This window comes from Galleria mellonella, unplaced genomic scaffold (genome assembly GCF_026898425.1).
Source record: "Galleria mellonella isolate WM207_F2 unplaced genomic scaffold, CSIRO_AGI_GalMel_v1 utg117, whole genome shotgun sequence".
Lineage (NCBI taxonomy): Eukaryota > Metazoa > Arthropoda > Insecta > Lepidoptera > Pyralidae > Galleria > Galleria mellonella.
The window spans coordinates 980,001-1,005,888 of record NW_026441980.1 but is presented as its reverse complement, the minus strand read 5'-3'; the positions used below and the strand labels follow the sequence as shown (position 1 = coordinate 1,005,888).

Sequence of the window (25,888 nt, the reverse complement as noted above, 5' to 3'; positions counted from 1 at the left end):
TAAAACAGCGTTTATCTACTTCTGAAATTTTTGTGTAAGAAGTCACAGGCAAAAAGTAATTAATAACAATACTGAATTTTATTATAAAAGAAGGTTTCCTAATGATCGGACTGAAGGTACTGAAATTTGATATATTCTGTGACATAATAACAGTTAAATATTAAATAACCATCAAATATTAACAATCGATTTTTTTTTTCAAGGAAATATAAAGCGAATATATTATAAGCATATTATAAAAATTTTAACAATATTAATAACAGAAAAATAAAAAGTAAAATGTAAAGACGTAGTTTTTTTCACTTTAAAATACTGCAATCTCGTTACGCAGTTCATGAACATCAAATTGTGAAATTGCGTAGTATTTTTTCCTTCATTAGTTATAGCAAATACTAATTTCATAAATTTCATTTAACTCAATGTCATTTTCTCTTTATACTTCAAATTAATGAAGTCAAACAAGAAAATCTAATTAATTTGTTATCATAAAGGCTCAATGTTTGAAAATATGTATTTTAGAATTGAGTTTTTCCATAGGAATAACATACCCCTTTAGAAGCGATATAGTCCATCCCTCTAGCGACACAGTAGGCGAAGACTGTCAAATCTCTCGAAGTGAGTGCTCCGCTCCCACTAAAACGGTCAGGCCTCGACCGCCGCTCACGTAGGTAGGTCAGCAATTTACCACACATTACATACTCCATTATCAGGAGGTAAGGTTCTGAAAATATTAATAAACATATCAAAGTATTTTCAAGAAAAAACGATTTTCGAAATAATCTCAAGAAAAAAGTTTAGAATTTTAACTCTTTTACATGTTTTTTAGTGTACCTGTATAACATTTCATTAATCTTTACTAATATTATTAATGTGAAAGTAAGTTTGTTTGTTTGTTCTCTTATAGCGCCTTAACGTCTTAATCCGTCACTATGAATTTTGGTATACATGTCGAAGGATATAGACTACTTTACATCTCGGTCAGTAGACATATCTTGGGCATGTAAACGATGTCATGGGTAAAAACTAGTATTAAATAAAATATTAAATGATAAACTACAAATAAATATAAATCAAATATTAGATTTAAATTACAGATTAAATGAAAATTTAATTTTGTTTCATAGCTAAAAAGTGACTATGTTGAAAAAATCTTCTGAAGCACTAGACTATTCGTTAATTAATATGAAGTCTTTGATTTTTATTTACATGTTTAAAATCTTTCTAGAAAATAAAATAAATTCGTAGCTACCTTGTTCAGTGCAACAGGCTAGAAGTGTGACTACATTTGGATGCGTTCCAATCTTCTGCATAATGTAAATTTCGTGCAGAAGTTCTTGTTTCTCTTTCTGTGAGGCTGTCTCCTTGATACTCTTCACTGCGACCAATCGTGTTAATCCGTCGTGACCATTCAAGTCATCTGCTTCCGCTTTCCATACCTGAAATAAAAATTATCTCTATTAATTTTTTTTTTCGATGAACTTTATAAAAAACAAAGCACAGTTTGCAGCTTTTAGAGTTTTCATAATATACTATATGAGCTCATCGAAATTAAAATAATAATTAAATTATTATATATGTTATACAAAATGTCATTTTACATTGGCATATAAATATCATTGAAGATATATATTAAAATATATATATATATATATATATATATATATATATATATATATATATATATATATATATATATAAATATTATTTTAAAATTATCTAATAAAATAATATAGGAAGAAATAAAGAAATAATAGAAAAATGTAGCATACGTATTAAATTAAGGATTAATAAACAAAACTTCTCACCTGTCCGAAATTCCCTTGTCCTAACAAAGTCTGTAATCTTAATTTGTTTCTAGGAAATTCCCATTTCTGATCAGGTTTACTAGGCGCTGGTAGAGGAGGCCGGGCTACTGTTGTTATTGGTGATTCCTTTTTAATATCACTATCATCAAAGTATCCTTCATACTCCGTATCTATTTCTTTAGTCTTCTTATTTAACACATTTCTCAAAACAAAAGCTACAATTGCTGCAATTGGCAAGAAACCTAACCCAGCCAATACATATGAAGCTGTATATGTTTTTTCAGCTTCTATTACTACTTCCTCGTTTTGTGATGTTGAGTCTTCTTCGCTGTTATTTGTTATATTTACAGTAGTTGTATTAATTTCTGCCGATGGTCCACTTGATGCAATTAATACAGGTTTCGATCTAGACTGAGATGACGTCTTTGACGTCACTACAAATGGTTTAAACGTTGTGCTCATATCTGTTTCTAATTTGGTAGTTGCAATTATTGCTGGTGTTGAAGATTGTGGTGCAGATATAGTTGATTTCTCAGTAGGGATGAAAATATGTGGCGGTGCTCTATATGTCGTTGAACTCGTACTTGATGGTAATAATGTAGTAGTACTTGTTGTGGTTGGACGTCGTCGTCTAAGAATATTTCTTGGTCGAATCGTACTTCCATTAGCTAAGGTATCGTAAACATTTTGCCTTAATAAGTTTGCCAATCTTTCAGATATACGTGATGTAGTTGTCTCGTTTCTTAAATCTCCATTCCCAGTTGAAACCTCACTAATAAATGGAGGTTCAGAAGGTCTATATATCACTTGTGGAGACCGGGGACTCGAATTAACGCTACTCTCTGTAGTCGTAGTTCTAATTCTTATTCTGTGTCTAGAAGGTCTATTTGTTGAAGAGAGAATAGTAGTATTTTCTGTTTCATTCAAAGAACTTGGTTTGATATCGCTACTGTTCGTTGATAATTCGATATTTTCTATCGGCATGGTGCTGTTCTCGGATTCTTTATTTAGTGAATCAGTTTTATTTTGTCCTTTCATAGATGATGTTATTGATACTGAAGTAACGACTGCAGTATAAACAGATGTAGAAGCTTTTTCTGTAGTTGCATTAACTCCTGATGGAATTATATTTTCAGTAGTCAACGCAGCGGTCACTCGAGCTGGTCGGCGACGTAAATTGAAATAATTGCGTGTAAAATTTCGTGGCAATATTGTTGTATTAGTTCTGTTTGGAATATTTTCTTTAGTTATTTGTGTACTATTTGTTCCCTCCTTTGTTGTGTTGGTAGTGTTAGTGATATTTGTATTGACGTGATTAATTTCTTTATTTTTATTTACAGTATTTGGTGTGACATTTACTATTATAGGTTCTGTAACATTCAGTTCTGCAATATTTGGAGATTTAGTTGTAGCTTGAGTACTACTTGAATATTTTCTATACGCATTGACATGCCGCGCTGGTGCAGGTCCTTTTACGGTGTTCCTAATTTTATTTTTTTCTATAATATTTTTAACTACAGAGACATCCATATCTTCATTAATTTCTTCTTCATCAGCGCTAGTGTTTTTATATTTTTCTGTTGCAGAATATCTTGAATTAAACTTACGCTTCTCCAATGGAGCAGCAATAAAATTAACTGATTTGGTTGATGCTGATAATGAGGGAGAATTAGTTAAATTATCATTAATAACCTGTCCATCGAGCTTCTTACCAAATTGTATAAATGGAACCATTTCTTCTACAGGCAATTCACTTTCTAATGGTCGAAAATGGTTATAAATCTCATCAGACATAAATAAAGTATGGTTTATTTTATCTTTATCACTTGAAATTTTTGAAGGTTTCAACTGCCTAATATCAGTACTATTGATAATAATATTAGTTTCTGGTTTTTCAATCATTTCTTCTTTTGGCGATTGTGTCGATCTGTCTGTGGTGTTATTACTGAATTGTGAAACAGTTGTGTTTTCAACTTTAGCTGTAACGTTTTCATTAAATTCTGTACCAACATCGGTTTTGTTTAAATTTAGACCAGTTGTTATATTTTCGGAATCGGAATAATTAAGCAAATATAAACCATGATTAGATTCATCAACCTGAAATTCTTCATCTGGATCTAAATCTACCTCCTTGTCAAGACCTTCTAGTTTATCAGGTGGAACATATACTATTCCACTTTCACTCACATGTTCTATAGTAGGAACTGCCTTATTTATACTTAGTGCATCTCGTCTTCGATTGTTTACAAACCCAGTTCGACTTTTATTGTCTTGAAAAATTCTAGGCACAAACAGATGTCTAGTTTCATGCGGTCTAATCTCACCTACTTTTGGGGCATCGGTGGTTACTTTTTGTAGCGGTAAGGCTTCAAATGTTAGCCTTTTTATTGTAACATTATTTGCATCTCGAATTTCTATTTTAGCATATGTTGTATTGCCCCTATAAAGAAAGAAAAAGAAAAGTTATTATAGATTATTGTTGTTATTCAAAATACTAAATATAATGAAGTTATTTGGACGTTTATTCAATCATCTATTATATAATTGGTTAAATATATATCGATTCAACTTGGTATACGGATAAATTTGGCATGCTTTTCTGAATAACTCAACTAAGAATCAAACGTGAAGCATCATTTGTGCGGAACAAAATGCCCACTATTATATGATGGCGGTTATGAAACCATTATTATTATACGATTATTAGAAATGAAAGATATTTACTTTCTAGCGGCTTGTGCTATCGATGGCAATGAACTGAAAAGCGTCGGTGGCCTCCCGCCGAATTGTTTCCGCCTGGCCGCAAGCACGGATAGTAGCAACGAATCCCTCGTTATGTTTGTACTGCCCTGTGTCGTGTTCCGTCGATTGCCTGAAATAGACCAGAAGCAAGAGGTTTAATAAATGATCAGTCAATATATTTTAGTCATGTAATTTCGGCATAGAATGGGCCTTTTCCGGTGAGTGTCGACTAAAAGAATTTAAGGATCAAGGGATGGGCAGCAGCGTCTTTCTTAAAAGATCACCAAAACCTAACTGCGTTTGCCAATCTGCTTGGTTAGGGAGGCCTCAGCAGTGGCTAGCCAATGGCTGATATGATATGATAATTCATTTTTTTAATAATGTTGATATTATTATCGAACACCGCAATACTTTTAAAAGACTAATCTCTAAAAGACATATACTATTTTTCGCTGTTCTTTCAATGTCTATTTATATTATATTTGATTCGAAACTGTGGTAAACGGTGTTGCTGGCAAATTTACACAATGTTTTCGTGTTAATACTATGTATTAATCTTTATTTTGTCATTGTTACATTACCCAAATAAATAGAAAATAAATAACAATAATATGACAAACAATAATATGATTATTTTTGGAGGGTAGAAATTTAGCAAAAAAATTTCTAAGGATATACTTATTTGAAATGTCACATCACTAGAAGTTCTCGCATTAATTAGTGTAAAAGTGTGTGTTATTTGTGTGTGTGTTTGTGTGTGCAGTATTGCGTAAATGTGGTGTACAAACAGTTTTTTTTTTTTATATACACTATACATTTCAATTATACTGTGTAAGCACTCATCGTGACAGTACAGTTTATCAATGATTGATTTATTGTTAATATTAGCGTCATAGAAATCTATTGTGAATGTTTCTCTCGCAACGTCTTGTTAGTTGGTGATTGCTGACAAAAATGAGTACCTAATGAGTGACAGATCGCATGATGACCACTACAATACAATAACTATCATTAGATGCGACTGACTAGATGGGAATGTAATAGGGTTGTACAAAACCTGACTGCTGTTCAGTTGAAATTGCATTCTGAAGTGGGTATAAAAATGACAATTCAAAAATGAGTTTACTTAAATTAAAATTATTTATTATTGTTAAACCCGGTATTATATTTTTTTATCCTACCATTAAACTTTCTTAAAAATGTACTTTAACATATATATATATATATATATAGTATTCAAGTCATACGATACATTTTCAATTAACTTGAAACATTACTGAAATGTATATAAAAGATATTGTAATAATAAATACATTTGTATCCTGTACGAGTACATTAAAATAAATAGAACATGACAACTTGACAAACAAAATGTAACGATTTTGTAATAAAAATTAAAATATTGATTTGAAAATCATATTTAAATAAAATCATCTTTTGCCATCCCTAGCTATCGCCCACGAGGCTGCGAGACAATGACCTGGTACTGTGCTTCAGATAAAAGACCTTGACACGACGAGCCGCGGAGAAAGCTTTTGATTGATGCTTCTAAGTTTATAATCGTCACGACACATTTGTGTCACACTGTGACAAATGAAGGTTGTATTTAGTTTGATAAATTAGCGTTATTGTTTAGCAAATATTTATTTATTTATTCTTTAGTACGGGTATGTGTACAAGGTGGTACTTAATGCTATAATCATTCTATGCAAGTCAACGTTTAGTAAAAGAATACTCGAATGTAGTACTAATAATAATTCATATACATACACACAAAAATTTATTTTTATACTCATACACAAATAAATATACTTAAATATATACAAAATAAACTTTAATATACAAGAAGATGTAGTAGAATAGTAGAATTGAAACCTTATGTAATAATTATGTATTATGTATTAATTAATTATTATGGAATGCAATAAATAAATAAATAAATAAATAGAAAAAACTTACTGCTCGGATAGAGTATAAAAATAATTATGAATCTTGCTTTTTAATGACGGTTTAAACGGTATGATAATATCAAATATAACATACATAAAATACATAAAAATTTCTACCGTGAAGCAGTTGTGTTTGCATGGCTGTGTTTCGGTTTGAAGGGTGGGATATGGTGTGAATTTACTGGGTACAGAGGAATAACACCTGAGTCCTCAGGAATGGCAACGCATGGGGGTATCATGGGCGAAACAGTATACTCTGTTATGTCCATGGTACTGTTCATGTGTATAGGTGACGGTTACCACTTTCAATCAGGTGGGCCGTCAGCTTGTTTGGCATTCTAAGTCGTATAAGAAAAAACATATAACCATAAAATACAGACTTTTTTCTTCTAACGTTGACTGGAATATAATGCTATTTTAAGTAGCGATATTACACATTTGCCGCCCCTATCCCCCCTATAAAATTTAGTAATAGGGATTTCATAATCATATACTTAATATGAAGATTAGAAAATATTTGTAAATGGAACTATATATGTTATTTTATCGCTAAATTTGCCGCCCCTAAAATCTTCGACCCTAATCTCTAGCCTACAGCGTACTGGTAAATCTCACACTGGCTGTTTTAAAACTTAACATTAACTTAACTTCAAACATAACTTATAGATAACAATAATAACTAGCGAATGGTTTGCTATTTGTTAGAAATTCACGTCGCGTGATCACCACCAGCTACCAACTATGAGCACGCGCATACCAAGCGCTTTTTATAACAATTGTGCAGTTAGTTGTAAACCTTTACAATACGATTGCTTTTTATACAGCTAGGAATGGAAAACAAGCCAACGGCCCACCTGATGAAAAGTGGTAATCATTACCTAAAGATATGAATAACTGTATAGGTATTAAAGAATTTACTACAAAGTTAAATTATGTGTAATTGTTTATTTTTATGTTCATGGTGCAATAAAGAGTTAAATAAATGAATATACTGCTGCTAGAAGTTGATTCCAAAGAGTGATTGGGCGTTTTTTTGTAAAAACACAGTTTAATTATTTGCATGTATGTTGTCGCAGTATATTTTGTAATACTGTATCGATTACTGATAACAAATATTTTCGTTATCGACCCTTCGAAGCTTATCTAATAAAAAAAAGAAATTATTACAATATATTTTTAAATTTATTTACCCATTATTTTATAATATACAATATAAATAAATTTTCATTGTTATATTGAGTCTGTCCCATTGTATAAGCCTGTTTGTTTGTTACCTTATAGTGCCTTAAAGGCAAATAATCACTATGAAATTTGGTATACAGATACAATTTTTATTTATTTACCTCTTTATTGCACCATAAATATAAAATAAACAATGACAATATAAACAATTCAACTGAAATACACTAGTATGAAGTACAGATTAAAATATACATATAAAAGTACAAAAGGCGGTCTTATCGCTAGGGCAATCTCTTACAGACAACCTTTGGTTAAAGGAGAACATATAGAATTGGGTAGGTGGCGCATGAGTGAATTAATTTTTACGTATTTTTTTTTTTATATGGGATGAAGAAGAATGGAGAAGGTCATTATTATCCCGGACAGTAAACATACGGTCACGTGAACGAAGTCGCGGGTAAAAGCCAGTGTTTAATATAAAGAGTTTATGAATATTTTACGTAATGATCGTAACAATCATTTTTATGTGCATAAAAGATTTCTTTTATCTGACACATCACAATATGATGCGCTTTGCGGTGTCTCGCGTATTATGATATAATTCCGGTAACATAACTGCTACTGTCATTACCTTATAAATAACTGTACGACTGTACTACGGAGCCGTTATATAATTTAATATTTTGAAGCAACTTTCAAAAGAAAATTCCCTTGTAGAAATTGACTATTGTGTGCGTACAGACATACGGATCGCCTGATGTATTTTATATCTACTTATTTCCTCAGATATCTAAAAATTTTATAACTTTGCGTTTTACGTATACTCCTCTCCATCCAAATTTGCCTTAATTTATATCCAAAATTGCCTGGAAGAGATCGCTTTTAGCGATAAGTTCGTCCATTGTTTTATCATTATTTCTGTAATTATAAAACAATGTTTTATCATTTTACTGTAATTGTTCATATCTATAATAAGTTTACTATTGTAAGCTTTTGGAGGAAACAATAAAGAGTATCTATCTATTTATCCATCTATGTCACTGGAAAGCTTCAGTATATACCGTACCGTTAGCGCAGTCTGAATTAGCATTTCCTCATCACCCACAAAAAAAACGAGGCTGTTAGACTCCATTATTAATAATCCCTTCCCCCTACCTTTGTGCCTTGTAAGTAACTAACTTAAAAATAAAACAACATTCATTATCATTACCGCTAATATTTTGTAACTTGGACCACAGCTTAAGGGCTAACGGTTCGTCTCCATCTGTCGTGTGTCGCGGTAGACCGGCGGCGGCGTCGTACGGACAAGACAAGCAGACGGGCGACGCAATTATTATATAACGGAATGCGGTTTCTTCAATTTAACTCTTTGTGGTAAAAGGGTTTACTAATTAATATAACTGTTTCAACTATACTTTTCAATTGACTTAAAAAAATTAAGACTGTTTCATAAAAAAAAAAACTAGTTCAATTGTGTGTATATATACATATATACATATATATATATTTAAAATTGATACCACTGAACTGATTTTGATAAAATTGCTACGTGATTAATCTGTAAATATATATATTCTTTATTACACTTGTAAGTTACATATAAAATAATGTATTTATAAATGTTGTGAGCAAGGGTGGGCTTATCTTTGAAAGAGATCTCTTTCAGTCAACCCAGTACAGTAAGAAGGCATTTCGTTAGCGGGCAACTGAAGTGCTACAACTATTAATACATAAACAAATATACAGTTAAATAAAATATTAAAATATATAATAAAATATTACATAAATACAAACACTATAAATACATATAATACCTACCTACTTATATAATAAATGTTAAAATAAATGAATAAACTACTTACGTTAGAAATTTAGTTTATTGATTTTAAGATTTGACAGTTCAATTAGAAAAATACAAAGAAAATATTACTCAAGGGAAAGAAAATGTGATTTCAACCTCTTCTTGAAAGAGGTAATAGAGGGACTCTCTTGTATGTAAAAAGGTAGTTTGTTCCATAACTGGACAGCTCGATACGAGAAAGAGTTGCCCATAAAATATATATATATATATATAACCTATCATTGCAGATAAAAAAAAAATTCTCCAAGTCGGTTTATAACTGACGGAGTTATGACAGGACAAACATAAAAAAAATACAACCAAATTGCGTATTTCTATCTTTTTTAGAGTAGGTTAAAAAGGAATGAAGGTTACTACTCAGTTTATTTATATTGATTACCTGGTAACTCCATCATTTATAAAACTATTAGTGAAATTATTTATGAAAATTAGTGTTCTATTAAAAATAGGAATCATCGAAACTAGTTCAAGTTAGCGAAGACATACAAAACTGACATACATTCGTATTTCAACCGTGAAGCAGTTATGTTTGCATGGCTGTGTTTCGGTTTAAAGGATGGGATATGGCGTGAATTTACTGGGTACAGAGGAATAACACCTGAGTCCTCAGGAATGGCAACGCATGGAGAGTATCATGGGCGAAACAGTATACTCTGTTATGTCCATGGTACTGCCATGTCTATAGGCGACGGTTACCACTTTCCATCAGGTGGGCCGTCAGCTTGTTTGCTATTCTAAGTTGTATAAAAAAACAGGTCATATTACGAACATCTTCGCTTTTGTAGTCGGTTAAAAATACGCTTTCTACAGTCTGTTACTCACAAAGGGTTCGAGTACAAAATTATAGTGTAAATACGAGATTCCAACCAATTACCGAGGCTCACCCAGCCATCATGTCTTGCTCAATATTGTAATAATACACTCCGTGGTAGAACTTAACAGAATAACACCATACCGATACCTTTATGGGTATAGACAGATATTATAAACTTTACGCAAAATAACGTGTTCAGTGTTGCTTTTAATTTATAGCAGTGTTTTTCAACGTGTCCCCTCTGGAGGTCGCGTCCCTCACAGATGTCGAGAAGCCTTCATAAGGAGGTCGCGAAAACTACCTCAATAAAAAAAAACAAAGTTATAAAGAGAGATTTATTAAGATTGGTGATAATTAAAACATTTGTTTGTTAATTTAATTATTAACAAAAAAATAAAAAAATGGTGTTGTCACCCGATCAGGGGCGGCGGTAGTCACTTAACATCAGGTAAGGTAGGTATGCTCGTTTCCCCCCTGTGTTATAAAAAAAAAACTACTTTCCCTTTGCGGGATAAAATCATAGATACGCACAAGAAACTGACACTCAGATATGATAAATTGAAATAAATAAAAAAAAATGATATCTAAAATATTTTTTTGTTTTTTTATACAACTTAGAATGGCAAACAAGCTGACAGCCCACCTGATGGAAAGTGGTAACCGTCGCCTATAGACTCATATCCATGGTAATGCTCATGCATTACCATGGACATAACAGAGTATACTGTTTCGCCCATGCGTTGCCATTCCTGAGGACTCAGGTGTTATTCCTCTGTAAATTCACGCCATATCCCACCCTTCAAACCGAAACACAGCCATGCAAACACAACTGCTTCACGGTTGAAACACGAATGGGACAGAGGTATTCAAGCAATCGACTTTTGTACAAAGTCTCCCTCTGATACTTTACTTCTTCTGGTAAATTACTTCAAATAAATAATAATTACATTGTTAAAAAGCCTTGTATTATTCATTTGAAATATTAATATTATGGTCTTTCGTCTGATAATTACATCATTATGAATGTTGCAAATCCCTTATTATATTTCAATGTCCAACGCGCCATAGACTGTAACAATTATAATTATAACGCCTTCTAATTGTAAAGTAATTAATTCAACAGATGATAAGTTTAATGCCATATTTTAAAAATCATGTCAAGGCCAAGTGGATATTAGAGAAATTATATTAATTAAACTTCAGACATAATTACAGAGTGATAAATATATGTCGTTTATAATTGCTAATCTGACAGATTAATTTATTAAAGTTTTATTAATAAAATAATAGGAAATTATAAGAATTAGGTAGTTGCAATATGTAAGAAGTAATCTCCAAATAACCAAGAAAACTAGTATATCTCCATAACACAACCAGAGGGAGACTTTGTACAAAAGTCGATTGCTTGGGTACCTCTGTCCCATTCATGTTTCAACCGTAAAGCAGTTGTGTTTGCATAGCTGTGTTTCGGTTTGAAGGGTGGTATATGGCGCGAATTTACTGGGTACAGAGCAATAATATCTGAGTCCTCAGGAATGGCAACGCATGGGGGGTATCATGGGCGAAACAGTATACTCTGTTATGTCCATGGTACCGCTCATGTGGCAGGCGTCCGTCAGGCAACGGTTACCACTTGTGCCGTGACACGTGGGCTGTCAGCTTGTTTGCCATTCTGAGTTGTATAAAAAAAAACACAAAATGTATATGTATTACGTTCATATTCTATGTACTCTGTAAATTCACGCCATATCCCACCCTTCAAACCGAAACACGGCCATGCAAACACAACTGCTCCACGGTAGAAACACGAACGGGACAGAGGTGCCCAAGCAAACGACTTTTGTACAAAATCGCCCTCTGGTCCTATATATGTTATTACATATTATTTAAATTTAAACCAAGTACTTATCTATAAACATTATGCAAATATTATGTAGAAATTAACCATAATACTTATGAATAACTTAACTTCTTACTTTAACTGTGTTGTGTGGTCCATTCATAAAAACTAAAGTTCAAATTAAAGTTGTTGTTAAAAATATGACTCATATTATAATTATTATATTTAATCCTTCTTTGCATGATGTTTTTTTATTCGTGAAATAAATCAAGGTGATATAAATCATGTTCAAAATTAAAAGAAAAATGGTTGAAAAAGTAAATTTAACAGTTGTGTTTTTTTTTCTGCAATGGACATTAAAAAGGTATCCAGACACGATCAACTTAAAGTGAATTTGTTCTTTTATATAGTTTTTGGGCATTCAATGTTATGATGGAAATTTCCACCATTATACAAAGAAGGGTTAAGTAAATAAAGTTAGTTGAACAAGACAATGCATTTGAAATCTTTTGCTAAAAGTAATGATGACATAATATTACAACATTTCCATCGCACAAAAACATGATATCACAACAAGAAAAATAATTTTGAGTAAATAAACCATTAATTCATATTTGCCTAACATTAATTATATAGTTATTTCGTTACAGAAACAATGAGTCGAGTTCTGCAACGAGAGGCGTTTTTGCCAAATTGCGGAAAGGAATGAAACCCTAATAGACTGGTGGGAAATAGTAAAGTTATTGTAATGAAACAATAGGACGTTTTTACTAGCCAACATATGTACATGCTACATGTACATAGGTAGGTAGGTATGTAGGTAACAGTTAGTTGACTAGAAGCAGATTCCACGGATTCGTCGTGGAACAATATCTGTCCTTTTTATTATATTAGGTATTTTGGACTTTTATATAATGGTAGAACGTACGGTTTGATAAATGGTAAGCAATAACTACAACACTTGGATATATATATATATATATATATATAGGTACAGACATTTACAGAATGATACAGTCTGGAATGCGGATTTCCCAAGAAAAACTAAAGTTCGTCGTGTCGTATCAAGTGTCCTAACATTTTCTCCCTTCTGTCCTCTATAGTTCTTATAATTTGTTTTTTTCCTTAACCCTAAGTAGGACCCATTACTAATTCGATCTCTCCAGCTAATTGTCTCCATCCTTCTCCAGCATTACATTTCAAAGACTCTAATTTTATTTATTTCTTTCCAAGTGCCCAGACTATAATATTTTATACAAAAATAGCATCTAATTAATTTACCAAAGGGAGACTTTGTACAAAAGTCAATTGTTTAGACACCTCTGTCCCATTCGTGTTTCTACCTTGAAGCAATTGTGTTTGCATGGCTGTGTTTCGGTTTGAAGGGTGGGTTATAACAGTGAATTTACAGGGTACAGATGAATAACACCCGAGTCCTCAGCAATGGCAACGAATGGGGGGTATCATGGGCGAAAGTATACTCTGATATGTCCATGATACTGCTCATGTCTATAGGCGACAGTTAGCACTTTCCATCATGTGGGCCGTCAGCTTGTTTGCCATTCTAAGTTGTATAAAAAAAAATATAATTTATAACTTACTATTTCAGTTATAATAACGTCTTCATCATTTTATATTTAACTTTATAATCAATAGTTGTTCAGTTCAAATATTAAATTAGATATTTCACAGATATACGATTTAGAAATACTAGAGGATATAGTGCATTGCTCAAGACCTATTTATCTGATCTTAGTACTTTCAAGGCATTGGACGTAGTGATTTATATAGAAAGGTATTGACCGAGTAACGTGGCTGGCGAAGGGGACGAACGGACCACCGGACGCTCGCATTACATACTAAGTGATCTTGGTGCATTAAAATGCTCATACTTTAAATAAAGGTTCATAAATTACTTAAAATACTACCAAACTTACGGTAAAAAGGGGATTAATTAACTTGTTTTTATATGCAACTGGTGAAGAAGCAAGCTAACGGTGTCATCGGGTAATAAAAATTTGTAACTGTCGTGCTATAGTTGTCATATAGAATACATTTCTTTAATCTAACCTCAATCGAAGACAACAGATATATTACATATATATAGATAGATAGATACTCTTTATTGTTTCCTCCAAAAGATTACAATAGTAAACTTATTATAAATATAAATAATTACAACGAGAAAACAATGGGCGATCTTATCGCTAAGAGCGATCTCTTCCAGGCAACCTTTGGATGGAGAGGAGTAATTATAAACAATTTGGTAGGAGGCACGATGAAAATGTATGTACTTTACTTTTTATTAATAGAAGCTTTTTGCCTTCTACTTCGTACGCGTAGATTTTAGAAGTATTTAAGTATATTTAAGAACCAATGACCACTTCAAGATAGTGAATTAAGATAAAAGAATTTCATAGAAAAAAGTTTATGCTCTGGGTTGTTATGCCTCCGTATCTTGTAATTTCACTGCCTCCCAAACCTTGGCTTGGGAGACTTGATACTTGGACAGTACAATAAGAAAACAATAAGAAACAATAAGTTTAGGGACCTTATATGGTAGTGAATATTCATAGTACTAATCATATCTATAGATGACGGTTTCTATTTTCCACAGAGACCGTCAGTTTGCTAGTTGAAGTTGATTGAATGAATCAATAATTTAAAATTTATTTCAATAATCTACAACACTTCCACACACTTTTTTTTTCAATGAATTATAATATAAAAAAACCTGCCTGCGCGGGGGAAAAGGGATTGTTAGTAATGGGGATTAGCAACCCCATTGCTAGCAATAAACTCTCATCAGGACGACCTCCTCGCGGTTCCCCCTGGAAACTATCGTGATTGATTTATTGTTAAATTCGTCACGGTAGGCTAACTGGCCTGCTTCATTCTCTGGCCTATGATTCCTCACTGGTGCCCCGCCAGTGTATACCGATAGCGCAGGTGGAGTTACTATTCTATTGTCATCCCTAAAAATCCCTGCCTGCGCTAACGGTATACGCTGATGGAGCACCAGTGAAAGATAATAAATTAGAATAAAAAGGGAGGTCAGTTAGCTCATCGTCATGAATACACTAGGAATTCAGCACGATAGCTTCCAGAAGGAACCACGGGGAGGTTGACCTGATAGGGTATATTGCTAGCAATGGGACTGGTAGTCCGCATTATTAACAATCCCTTTCTCCTCTACTTACATACACATAGGCGGCAAGCATAGTTGCATACAAAAATCATTACATTTCAATACCATAGCCTTACAATTGACTTGCAATTTGTTTTTAGTATAATTACAACGTCGTATGCGTTAATTAAAATCAAAAGTACGTTTAAGTTACATCTTAACACCAGTGATCTAGTTGCGTAATGCACAATTTTCCCAGCCTTCGAGCCCTTTTACTATAGCGCTGTGAACTCTATGGTAGTTGCATAAACGCACAATAGTTTAAACGGATCTTTGGAAATACATAATAAATAACAGAAAATACTTTTTTGTATCCTCTTTAAGCCATGTGGCCCCGGCATAGAATAGGCCACTCCGTCCTTTCCAGTGGGTTTCGTATGAGGCGACTAAATGAGAACGAGGGATGGGCAGCGTCCCTCTTAAAACATGTCTGAAGAGTAGGTTTACGCGGATTCTGGCTCACTCGGCGGCTAGCTCCCAAAAAAAGCTCATTCGACAAAATTCGTTCCAATTGAAGGCGGATTATATTGGAATACGGAGAGTAGTTAGTTTGTGCGGATTCTGGCTCACTTGGCGGAGGCCTCCCAAAAAAAGCTCATTTGACAAGACTCGTTTCTAGTTGGTTAAGTTAATCTTCAACTTTTATACGTGCATCATGTTGCGGCTTAGGGGTGGCCTTTAGCCACCCCAGCCGAACCTTAACCTACTGTCACTTAGTGTGGGTACTTCATAAGACTCGTTTGAATCTTGCTGATGTTTTCAGATGGTGTTTTTAATTAAATATACTTTATCTCTAAAAAACAAAAAAATGGCATCCAATATTTATAAATAAGAACGCGACATTACAGAGATTTTTTCTACCCGAATCGTTGGAATTTCTAACGACTAATATCATTCCAAAGAAAAGGGATATGTCAATAAGGAATGTCAATTTTCACATAAAAACAAAACCGACCATATTCGTGTTTCAACTTGTTCGTCCAGCCGACTCTATAAAAGCCGTTTCACCAGTTTTTCTACCCGAATCGTTGGAATTTCTAACGACTAATATCACCCCTAAAAAAGGGGTATGTCAAAATCAGGAATGTTAATTTTCACATAAAAATAAAAACCGACCATATTTGTGTTTCAACTTATTCGCTCAGCCGACTCTATAAAATCCGTTTTACCATTTTTTCTATCGGAATCGTTGGAATTTCTAACGACTAATATCACTCCGAAAAAAAAGGGATATGTCAATAAGGAATGTTGATTTTCACATAAAAATAAAAACCGACCACATTCTAGTGTATATTGTCTAGTGTCTAATGTCTAATGTCTAGTGTCTAGTGTCAGAGTGTCTAGTATCTGAGTGTCTGAGTGTCGAGTGTCTAGTGTCTAGTGTCCGAGTGTCCGAGTGTCCGAGTGTCCGAGTGTATGAGTGTCTGAGTGTCTGAGTGTCTGAGTGTCTAGTGTCTGAGTCTTTAGTATCTGAGTGTTTAGTGTCTGAGTGTTTAGTGTCTGAGTGTCTAGTGTCTGAGTATCTTGTGTCTAATGTTTGAGTGCCTGAGTATCTAGTGTCTGAGTGTCTAAGTGTCTGAGTGTCTAGTGTCTAAATGTCTAGTGTCAGTGTGTCTAGTGTCTGAGTGTCTACTGTCCGAGTGTCTGAGTGTCTAGTGTCTGAGTGTCTAGTGTCTAGTGTCTAGTGTCTAAGTGTCTAGTGTCTGAGTGTCTAGGGTCTTAGTATCTGAGTGTCTAGTGTCTGAGACACTAGATACTCAGACACTTGACACTCAAACACTAGACACTCAGACACTAAGACACTCAGACACTAAGACACTCAGACACTCAGACACTCAGACACTCAGACACTAGACACTCAGACACTGTCTAGTGTCACTCAGACACTCGGACAGTAGACACTCAGACACTAGACACACTGACACTAGACATTTAGACACTAGACACTCAGACACTAGATACTCAGGCACTCAAACATTAGACACAAGATACTCAGACACTAGACACTCAGACACTAAACACTCAGATACTAAACACTCAGATACTAGAGACTCAGACACTAGACACTCAGACACTAGACACTAGACACTCAGACACTAGACACTAGACACTCAGACACTAGACACTGGACACTAGACACTAGACACTAGACACTAGACACTCAGACACTAGACACTAGACACTCAGACACTAGACACTCAGACACTAGACACTCAGGCACTCAAACATTAGACACAAGACATTCAGACACTAGACACTCAGACACTAGATACTCGGACATTAGACACTAGACACTCAGACACTCAGACACTCAGACACTCAGACACTAAACACTCAGACACTAGATACTCGGACATTAGACACTAGACATTCAGACACTAGACACTCAGATACTCAGACACTAGACACTAGACTGAATGGCAAACAACTGACGGTCCACCTGATGAAAAGTGGTAACCGTCGCCTATAGACATGAGCAGTATCATGGACATAACAGAGTATACTGTTTCGCCCATGATACCACCCATGCATTGCCATTCTTGAGGACTCAGATGTTATTCCTCTGTACCCTGTAAACTCACGCCATATCTCACCCTTCAAACCGAAACACAGTCATGCAAACACAACTGTTTCACGGTAGAAACACGAATGGGACAGAGGTGCACAAGCAGATGACGTTTATACAAAGCCTCCCTCTGTTAGCACCTACATGATATCAGACATAGATATAAGAGAGGACTACATAATAAAGGTCCGTTATTACTGTCATCTGCTTTTAATAAACGCGAGTAAAACCGAATATGAATAATAATCAATAATGAATTATTTAAATTATAATAAAAAATACACAGAGGTATAAATAGTTTTGTTGCAAATACAATTTTGTTTTGACGATATGAATTATGCTCTGTGGTTATCAGGGCGTAAAGATATTCAGCGAATACGCCACAGATAATATTTATCGTCTTGTGAAATTTTAATATTAATATATAATAACATGTTAGTGTTAACTTATCATTGTAGGTATATCACTATTTGTATTTTTATATGCAATTTTTTTCTGCAACTTGCTATTTGCAAACAAACTGACGGCTTTCCTGTTTGGAAGCGATAATCCTCATATTAAATATATTACTGTAACGTCCACGATATTTTCCAGGCATTGTCATTCCTTTGTGTTAAATCTGATATATATTTGAATATATAATATATTTTCATCTTAGATTATATAGATAGAGTGCCTCCATACAAATGTTTCGAAAAAACGGGTCAATTTTTTCATACGATTTAGCGTGATAAATAGTTACGAGTGACTTCCTTTAAAACTTCTAAGTCAATCAATATCCAAAGTCTCAAAATTAAAAGACAAAATAAATATGTCTTTTAATTTTGCACCTTTTGTAATGCCCAAAAACTCATTTTATTTATTAAATATAGATACGTCAATATACATTGTGTGCGTAAGTATATAGAATAACAAATAGCTCACAAAAAGTCGACCCGTTTTTGAGGATCGATGCTCTGTCTATATTATCTAAGTTTTACGTATATTACTGCCAAGCATGTCAACTACTGGGAAATCTCTCCTACTGGGGAAGACTGACGACTTGATTTCACTAATATTTTAAATAACTGTGTGAAATCATTTTTATTCAAAAATGCAATAGTTGAGTTTCTCGCCCGTTCTTCTCAGCAGAAATGGCTATTCAAAAATGACTGTAATAATGTTTACTTAAATAACAAATATTCCTATTTTTATAAGGGTTATACCCTTAATTCCCATTATCCCTTCAAAGAGTCACATAGTAACGCAAAAACAGCTGCTTAGTGGCAAAACAGGAACGTGGCAGAAGTGTATTTATTTATTATAGAATAATCATGCAAGTAATAGGTTAGTTTTAAACAAAACAAAATTGATGTTCTAATTTTAAAATGTACTTAATTTTTTAAATTTTGTCAACGTACTACAGTCTGCGTATTTAGCTGGCTGGACAACACAACGTTCCATATTTAAATTAATTATTTACGAATTAAACCGGTCACTTGGTTTCTAATCACGCTCCACCGGCAGCGGCATAAAATAGCGTTATGTAACGTCATTTATATTCGGTGAGCATTCAAGTTTGCCAATTTGGAACATGTGCCGTTAATTTCATTTCAATGACAGCGATTGCCTTGTTCTTTTTTTAAAACAAGATTTTTTAATTATCGTGTTTTGTGTTAGAAAAAGGAAGCGTAGGTATATGGCCATTAAACGAATAAGTATTATTTGATTTCACAAGCATAAATAGTTTCGACTTTGTAGCTACTGAGTCAATTCAGGTTTTAATTATGTGTGATATGTGTGTGTGTATGTTTGTTTATCAAAGGTACATTTTGTGTTCACACACTTAATTATTTCCATTCTATTCTAGAATTATTTATAGGAATAGATACATAATAGCACCTGCATTCAACGTGCAGTGACCTGCATGTGGCTAAAGTTACTACACATGACCTCGAACATATAAGCATGCACGCACGTGTGTTACTTAATCTTAGTTGAATTTCAACCTTATTCCCTTACCACAAAGATCACAATAGTAATCTTTAAGATTGTTATCTAAAATACTAATAATACATTCAAATATCAACTATATCGCATTAAACTTAAAGGTTACAATTACTTTAAAAATTGTGTCCTTTGTCACTTTTGAGGACAAATTATTGTGTTGTTTTATGTGCCTAATCTAAAAATCATGCATATGTACTAATAAGATTAGTTAAAGCATTTTCATGGAAGTTAGACTTATATATTATATATATATAGTCTATATATATATATATATATATATATATATATATATATATATATTTATATAAATATAAATATATATATATATATATATATATATATATATATATATATATATATATATATATATATATATATATATATATATATATATATATATATATATATATATATATATAGACTATATATATATAATTTTATCTGTTTGTTATCCCAAAAATAATATTGAATAACAGGCTTTTAACATATTTGACTATATATAAATATCAATATGAATTCGATTAAGAGGGAGACTTTGTACAAAAGTCGATTGCTTGGCTACCTTTGTCCTTTCGTATTTCGGTTTGAGGGGTGGGATATGGCGTGAATTTACAGGGTATAGAGGAATAACACCCGAGTCCTCAGAAATGGCAACGTCAGGGTGGTATCGTCATGGGCGAAACAGTATTCTCTGATATGTCCATGATACTGCTCATGTCTATAGGCGACGGTTACCACTTTCCATCAGGTGGGCCGTCAGCTTGTTTGCCATTCTAAGTTGTATATAAAAAAGGTAAACAAAATTATGCCAACAATAATATTGGTGTATGAACGTGGATTGTCTTCGCACCAAGGAAAGGAATTGGACATTATTGCATCACGGATCTAGGAGTCATCTACCATGAAATTAGAATGCGAATGAATTGTTCATAAATTGGACACACTCTGCTTATTGTTTTATGTAATTTTATAATTGGATATTGCATGAATTTTTTTTTTTTTTTTATAATCTTCATATTATAACTCGAGTGTTCCTATTGTGATTTTACGCACGTAGCATTTTAATAAATGCAATAATAATATTTTTATTATAATGTTTTTTTTTTCTATACAACTTAGAATGGCAAACAAGCTGACGGCCCACCTGATGGAAAGTGGTAACCGTCGCCTATAGACATGAGCAGTACCGTGGACATAACAGAGTATACTGTTTCGCCCATGATACCCCCCCATGCGTTGCCATTCCTGAGTACTCAGGTGTTATTCCTCTGTACCCTGTAAATTCACGCCATATCCCACCCTTCAAACCGAAACAGTATAGAGTATACTTTATGTCATATATGTTTTGTCTCTCATGTCTATAGGCGACGGTTACCAGTTTCCATCAGGTGGGCCGTCAGCTTGTTTGCCATTCTAAGTTGCATAAAAAAAAATGTACTCTAAAAATATTTGCTATATTTACTTTGGTGTATTAAATTATTAAAGTATTTTAATTTTTTACAGAAATGCACATTTCCCCTCTTAAGGAGAGGAGATGGCAAACTAACCCCTGGCAGAAGCACAGCCGGCTGGAGTTCAGCACACCAGGGAGAGAGACCGGCGTACAATGCGGGCAGAGTCTAAGAGCACCGCTTTCTGCATCTTTCCCGGGAGTGAGCCGCCCCGGAATCCCAACCGTCTGAGATGTTGTTCCAGACTAGTTGGAATGAGACCGCTCACCGACAAAACGATTGGAATGATTTCGGTATTATTATTATAGTAAGAAGTAAGAGTTTTGTATAAAGTTACTTTAAAAAGATTTATTTTAAATTTGACCATATCTTGTCTCTCTACTTATAGACATACATACTCAGTTCTACTCCCCCTCAGGGGTAAACCTTGAGTTAACCAGGACTAGTTCACACTCTATTATGTTGCGGGTGTGTGTAAATTTGATTTATTACAATTTAAAATGCAAAAACGGTAGTGTAATGTCTTCCGTGATACATATGGTTAACTTTTAAAAAAAATATCGCCGAAAGGCATGGCATAGTGAAGGAAACCAGTGGATATAATGCGTAAAAGGATATAAATTGTCCTTTTAAATAATTCATTGTTTTTATATTCACAGAAGGAAACAGGGGACAAACGAGCATGCGGCTCACCTGATGGTAAGTGACTACCGCCGTCCATGGTCACCCATAACACCTATGGCATTGCAGGTGTGCTGCCGGCTTTTTAAAAAGGAATATGCTCTTTTCTTGAAGGCTATGATGTCGTATTAGCCTTTAATGGTCCGCTGCTGAACATAAACCTCTCTCCTGAGGGGTTTCTTCAGTAGTTGCCACGCTTGGCAGGAGGATTGGCAACCGCAGTTAGATAGATAGATAGATAGACAATTTATTTGCATTACTTACAGCACACAAATTACAATAAAAAAAAAAACATACACGTAATACACAGCAAAAGAGACAAAAGAATAAAAATAAAAAAAAGCACAAATAAAAAAACAAAAATACAAAAACAAAATACATAATCTAACAATCTCCTTTGTTAACATTCCTTCATGCGTGTGCCATATTAACACAAAATGGTCACAGCTCAGTTTATTGCTTTGCCCTTAAAAGAGCGAAACACTGATATTCTGCTGTGGCCAAGAGTCAGTCGCGAAACTTTTCATTAAAAATTTACAATATAAATATACATATATATACACATATATACACATACATATACATACATATACACATACATACACATATATACACATACACATACATATACATAAATAAACTGCATTGTATGCGTCCATTATATTTGCTTCCACTTGACATTATATTCTACATAAATAAATAAATAACAGATACCATTAGATGAGGGGTAGTCAGAGATCACTTTCTGTCACATTCAGATATTCAGGCAATAAATATTTCGGCTACGTACCTATTGGGTATTCCAATTTTTTGTTTATTAATTAAAAAGATTTTAAGTTTTTTTTTAAAAATGTGTTTACTATTAGACAATCTTATTGGGGGTGGTATATTATTCCAGCATTTCGTAGCTTGGTAGCGGAAACTTCCCTCAAACGCCACAGTTTTATGAGGACGCCCTGCTTTAGACATGTTTTAAGAGGGACGCTGTTGCCCATCCCTCGCCCTCCCTTAGTCGCCTTTTATGACACCCACGGAAAAGGAAGTGGTGGTCTATTCTATGCCAGGACCATATGGGATACTAACCATACATATGTAAAATTATCTTGTACATAAATTGTAAAGAGTAATTGTTGAGTTTCTTGCGAATTCGTCTCAGCAGATAACGACATTCCGAACCTACCCTTAGCAGTTGTATTGAAATATTGACGGTTTAAAAGAGCTTGTAAACAAGTGTATTTGAAATTGACGGTTTTTAAACAAGTCTCTTGTAAAGCTTGTAAACAAGTCTCTTTGAATAAAGATTATTATTTGTTTTATAAAGTACATCAATTAATGTCTAAATGTAGGTACCTATTCGTATCAGATCTAATTTTATATAGATTTTTTTAAAATTTATTATATAAGTACTTTTGGCTTGCTTAAATAAGTAAATAATGTTTATATTACGTTAACATATTTAAATTTGTTTTTTTTTTATTTAATTTTATTTTATATTTTAAGGATGTAATTATGTTTTATTAATTTATTAATATGCTTTATTATATTCACTTATAGTATAGATATTAGGTTATAGCAGAAATGTCCACAGGCGGATTTATCCCTTGACGGGATTTCTTCCACTCAACCTTGAGAACCTGGTAGGAGAAAGTGTGTTATTTTATTTTAATTAAGAATTATAATCTTTTAAAACAAAATAAGTTAATAATAATATAAATATCAGATTTTTTTTCCTAATATTAATATCGTTATGTTACGAACGACAGCTGTCGCTGTTTTTCTTAACGTTTCTCAATACAAATCTTTTTATTTATTTTAAAATAATTATGTTGAGATGATGAATATTTATGATCAATGGTGAATAAATAATTTAATAATAATCAATGAGGACGAGAACACCTGTAAAAGAAGGCTTATGACCTCTTGACACTAGATGGCGCTACCCTCGCACAAGTACCTAGAAGTATCTATGAATTCTTGATGAGCAGCCAGGATATAAACATGACTTTTATACACCAAGTGCAGTCAACAAAACCATTCCTGTCTCGTAAATTATTAGCTAAGGTCAATCAGGTTGCAGTGTAACTCTTGCATAGTTTACTGGTGAGTTTGATAGCATAGCGTTGCTATTTATTACTCTATTGGCTCGATATCAACTGGGTGCATTATCAGCCACTTAAAATAGGTACAGTCAGCAGATTCAATAGACTAAGAAAACATAAATATTAAATATTGCCAATACAAAATATCAGGCAAAAAAAATAGATTTATTAAATCTATTTTTTTTGCCTGATATTTTGTATGCGTAAATTTCAGAAAAAGGAAGACTAATGAAAGCCTCGTCGACCACTTTTAGATAGAATATTAAGATAAAACATACACAATTTTTTTTTTTTGTAAAATATTCATAAATATTATTAGTAAATACAAGTAAGTATACAAGTAATAAGCCAATTCGGTGTGTTAGTTTTTACGCGATGCCGGGATAAAAATATAGATAGAGAAAATTTCTAAAAACTATTATGTCCATAGGAATGCATAAAAAGCAAAAAGAAGTTTCTCATATTACATTTATTCTTTACTATCGATCTGATTATTCATTGTTTTGTTGACTGTACCGTAATGATTTCATGTTGTACTACCGCCCTTTATCGAGGGCACGGTGTCACGACAATGATTGCATTCACGCGCCCACCGGCGAAATATCCTTCTACCATCACCATCCGTATGAAGTAATTACACGATTAATCGTGTAACGTCAGCAAATAAAATAGTTTTATTGGAATTCCAGCAAGCTATAGATACGCTATATACTAATTTCCTATATCTACAAATAATATAAGATTTTGCACTGCAAAAAAAAATCTGTAACTTTGATAAAATTAATATTATAAATACAGTAAAACCTCCTTATTGACGCTTTCATCCTTTATTTACGTTTTCACTATTCACGGATTAAAAAATTGTGACCCGATTACTATATTCGCGGCTAAATATTTCTATATTCGCGGATCTAATCGGTAAATATTACTGTTTTACTTTTTTATAAGCACATAGACTGATAAAAAAGTAAAACAGACTTTATTACAAATACGCCTAAAGTTTGTTATCCAATGCTAACACCGCTGTATCAGCTGGTTCAGTTTTCTATATTCACGGTTTCTGTATTCACGGCATATTTACATAACGTATAAAGTATAAAGAACTTTTACTGTAATATATATAATTACATTCATGTTGAAGACAATTAATTAATATATTTAACAACATTATAAAGTTGTTAAATACATAATGACGCAATAATTTTGTCGCGCGGTCCCGGCATAGAATGGACCACACCTTTCTTTCCCGTAGATATCGTAAGAGGCAACTAAGGAATTCTAACAGTCAAGAAATGGGCAGCAGCGGTCCTCTTAAAACACCATTAAAGCCCAACTACGGTTGTCAACCCGTTTGCCAATGGGAAAGGCCTATGTTCAGCAGTGGACAGTTATTGGCTGATATAGTATATATACTAAGGTAAATATCTGTTACATTATTATGTATAATATATATATATATATATATATATACGCCAAATGGAACGCCAAATGCTTCGATTCAAACAATCCTCTTTCTCTCTTCTTCTTCTTCTTTCTGCTTCCTCCACATTCATCAATCTTTTCATATATATATACATAAATATAATTATTGTTATAACTATACTAAGTAACAAATAACCAAATAATTATTATCTATAGTATATTTCCGTCTTTAGCAATATATATGACAGCTTAATCAGTCCAGTTTCAAAGTCCCACAATGTACCCATTATGTGGGTACAA

General features: G+C 33.2%; 1 protein-coding gene across 1 annotated transcript in view; it reads right to left on the bottom strand.

The window, feature by feature from the left end:
* Positions 1-25,888, bottom strand: part of LOC113513488 (probable serine/threonine-protein kinase dyrk2) — a 171,415-nt gene that overhangs the window by 5,434 nt on the left and 140,093 nt on the right. The window contains exons 2-5 of the mRNA XM_031913542.2: positions 4,530-4,677; positions 1,806-4,245; positions 1,250-1,436; positions 549-721 (exon numbers count right to left, since the gene is read on the bottom strand). Of these exons, the coding sequence (XP_031769402.2) occupies positions 549-721; positions 1,250-1,436; positions 1,806-4,245; positions 4,530-4,677 (2,948 nt within the window). The remainder of the gene's footprint in view (positions 1-548; positions 722-1,249; positions 1,437-1,805; positions 4,246-4,529; positions 4,678-25,888) is intronic.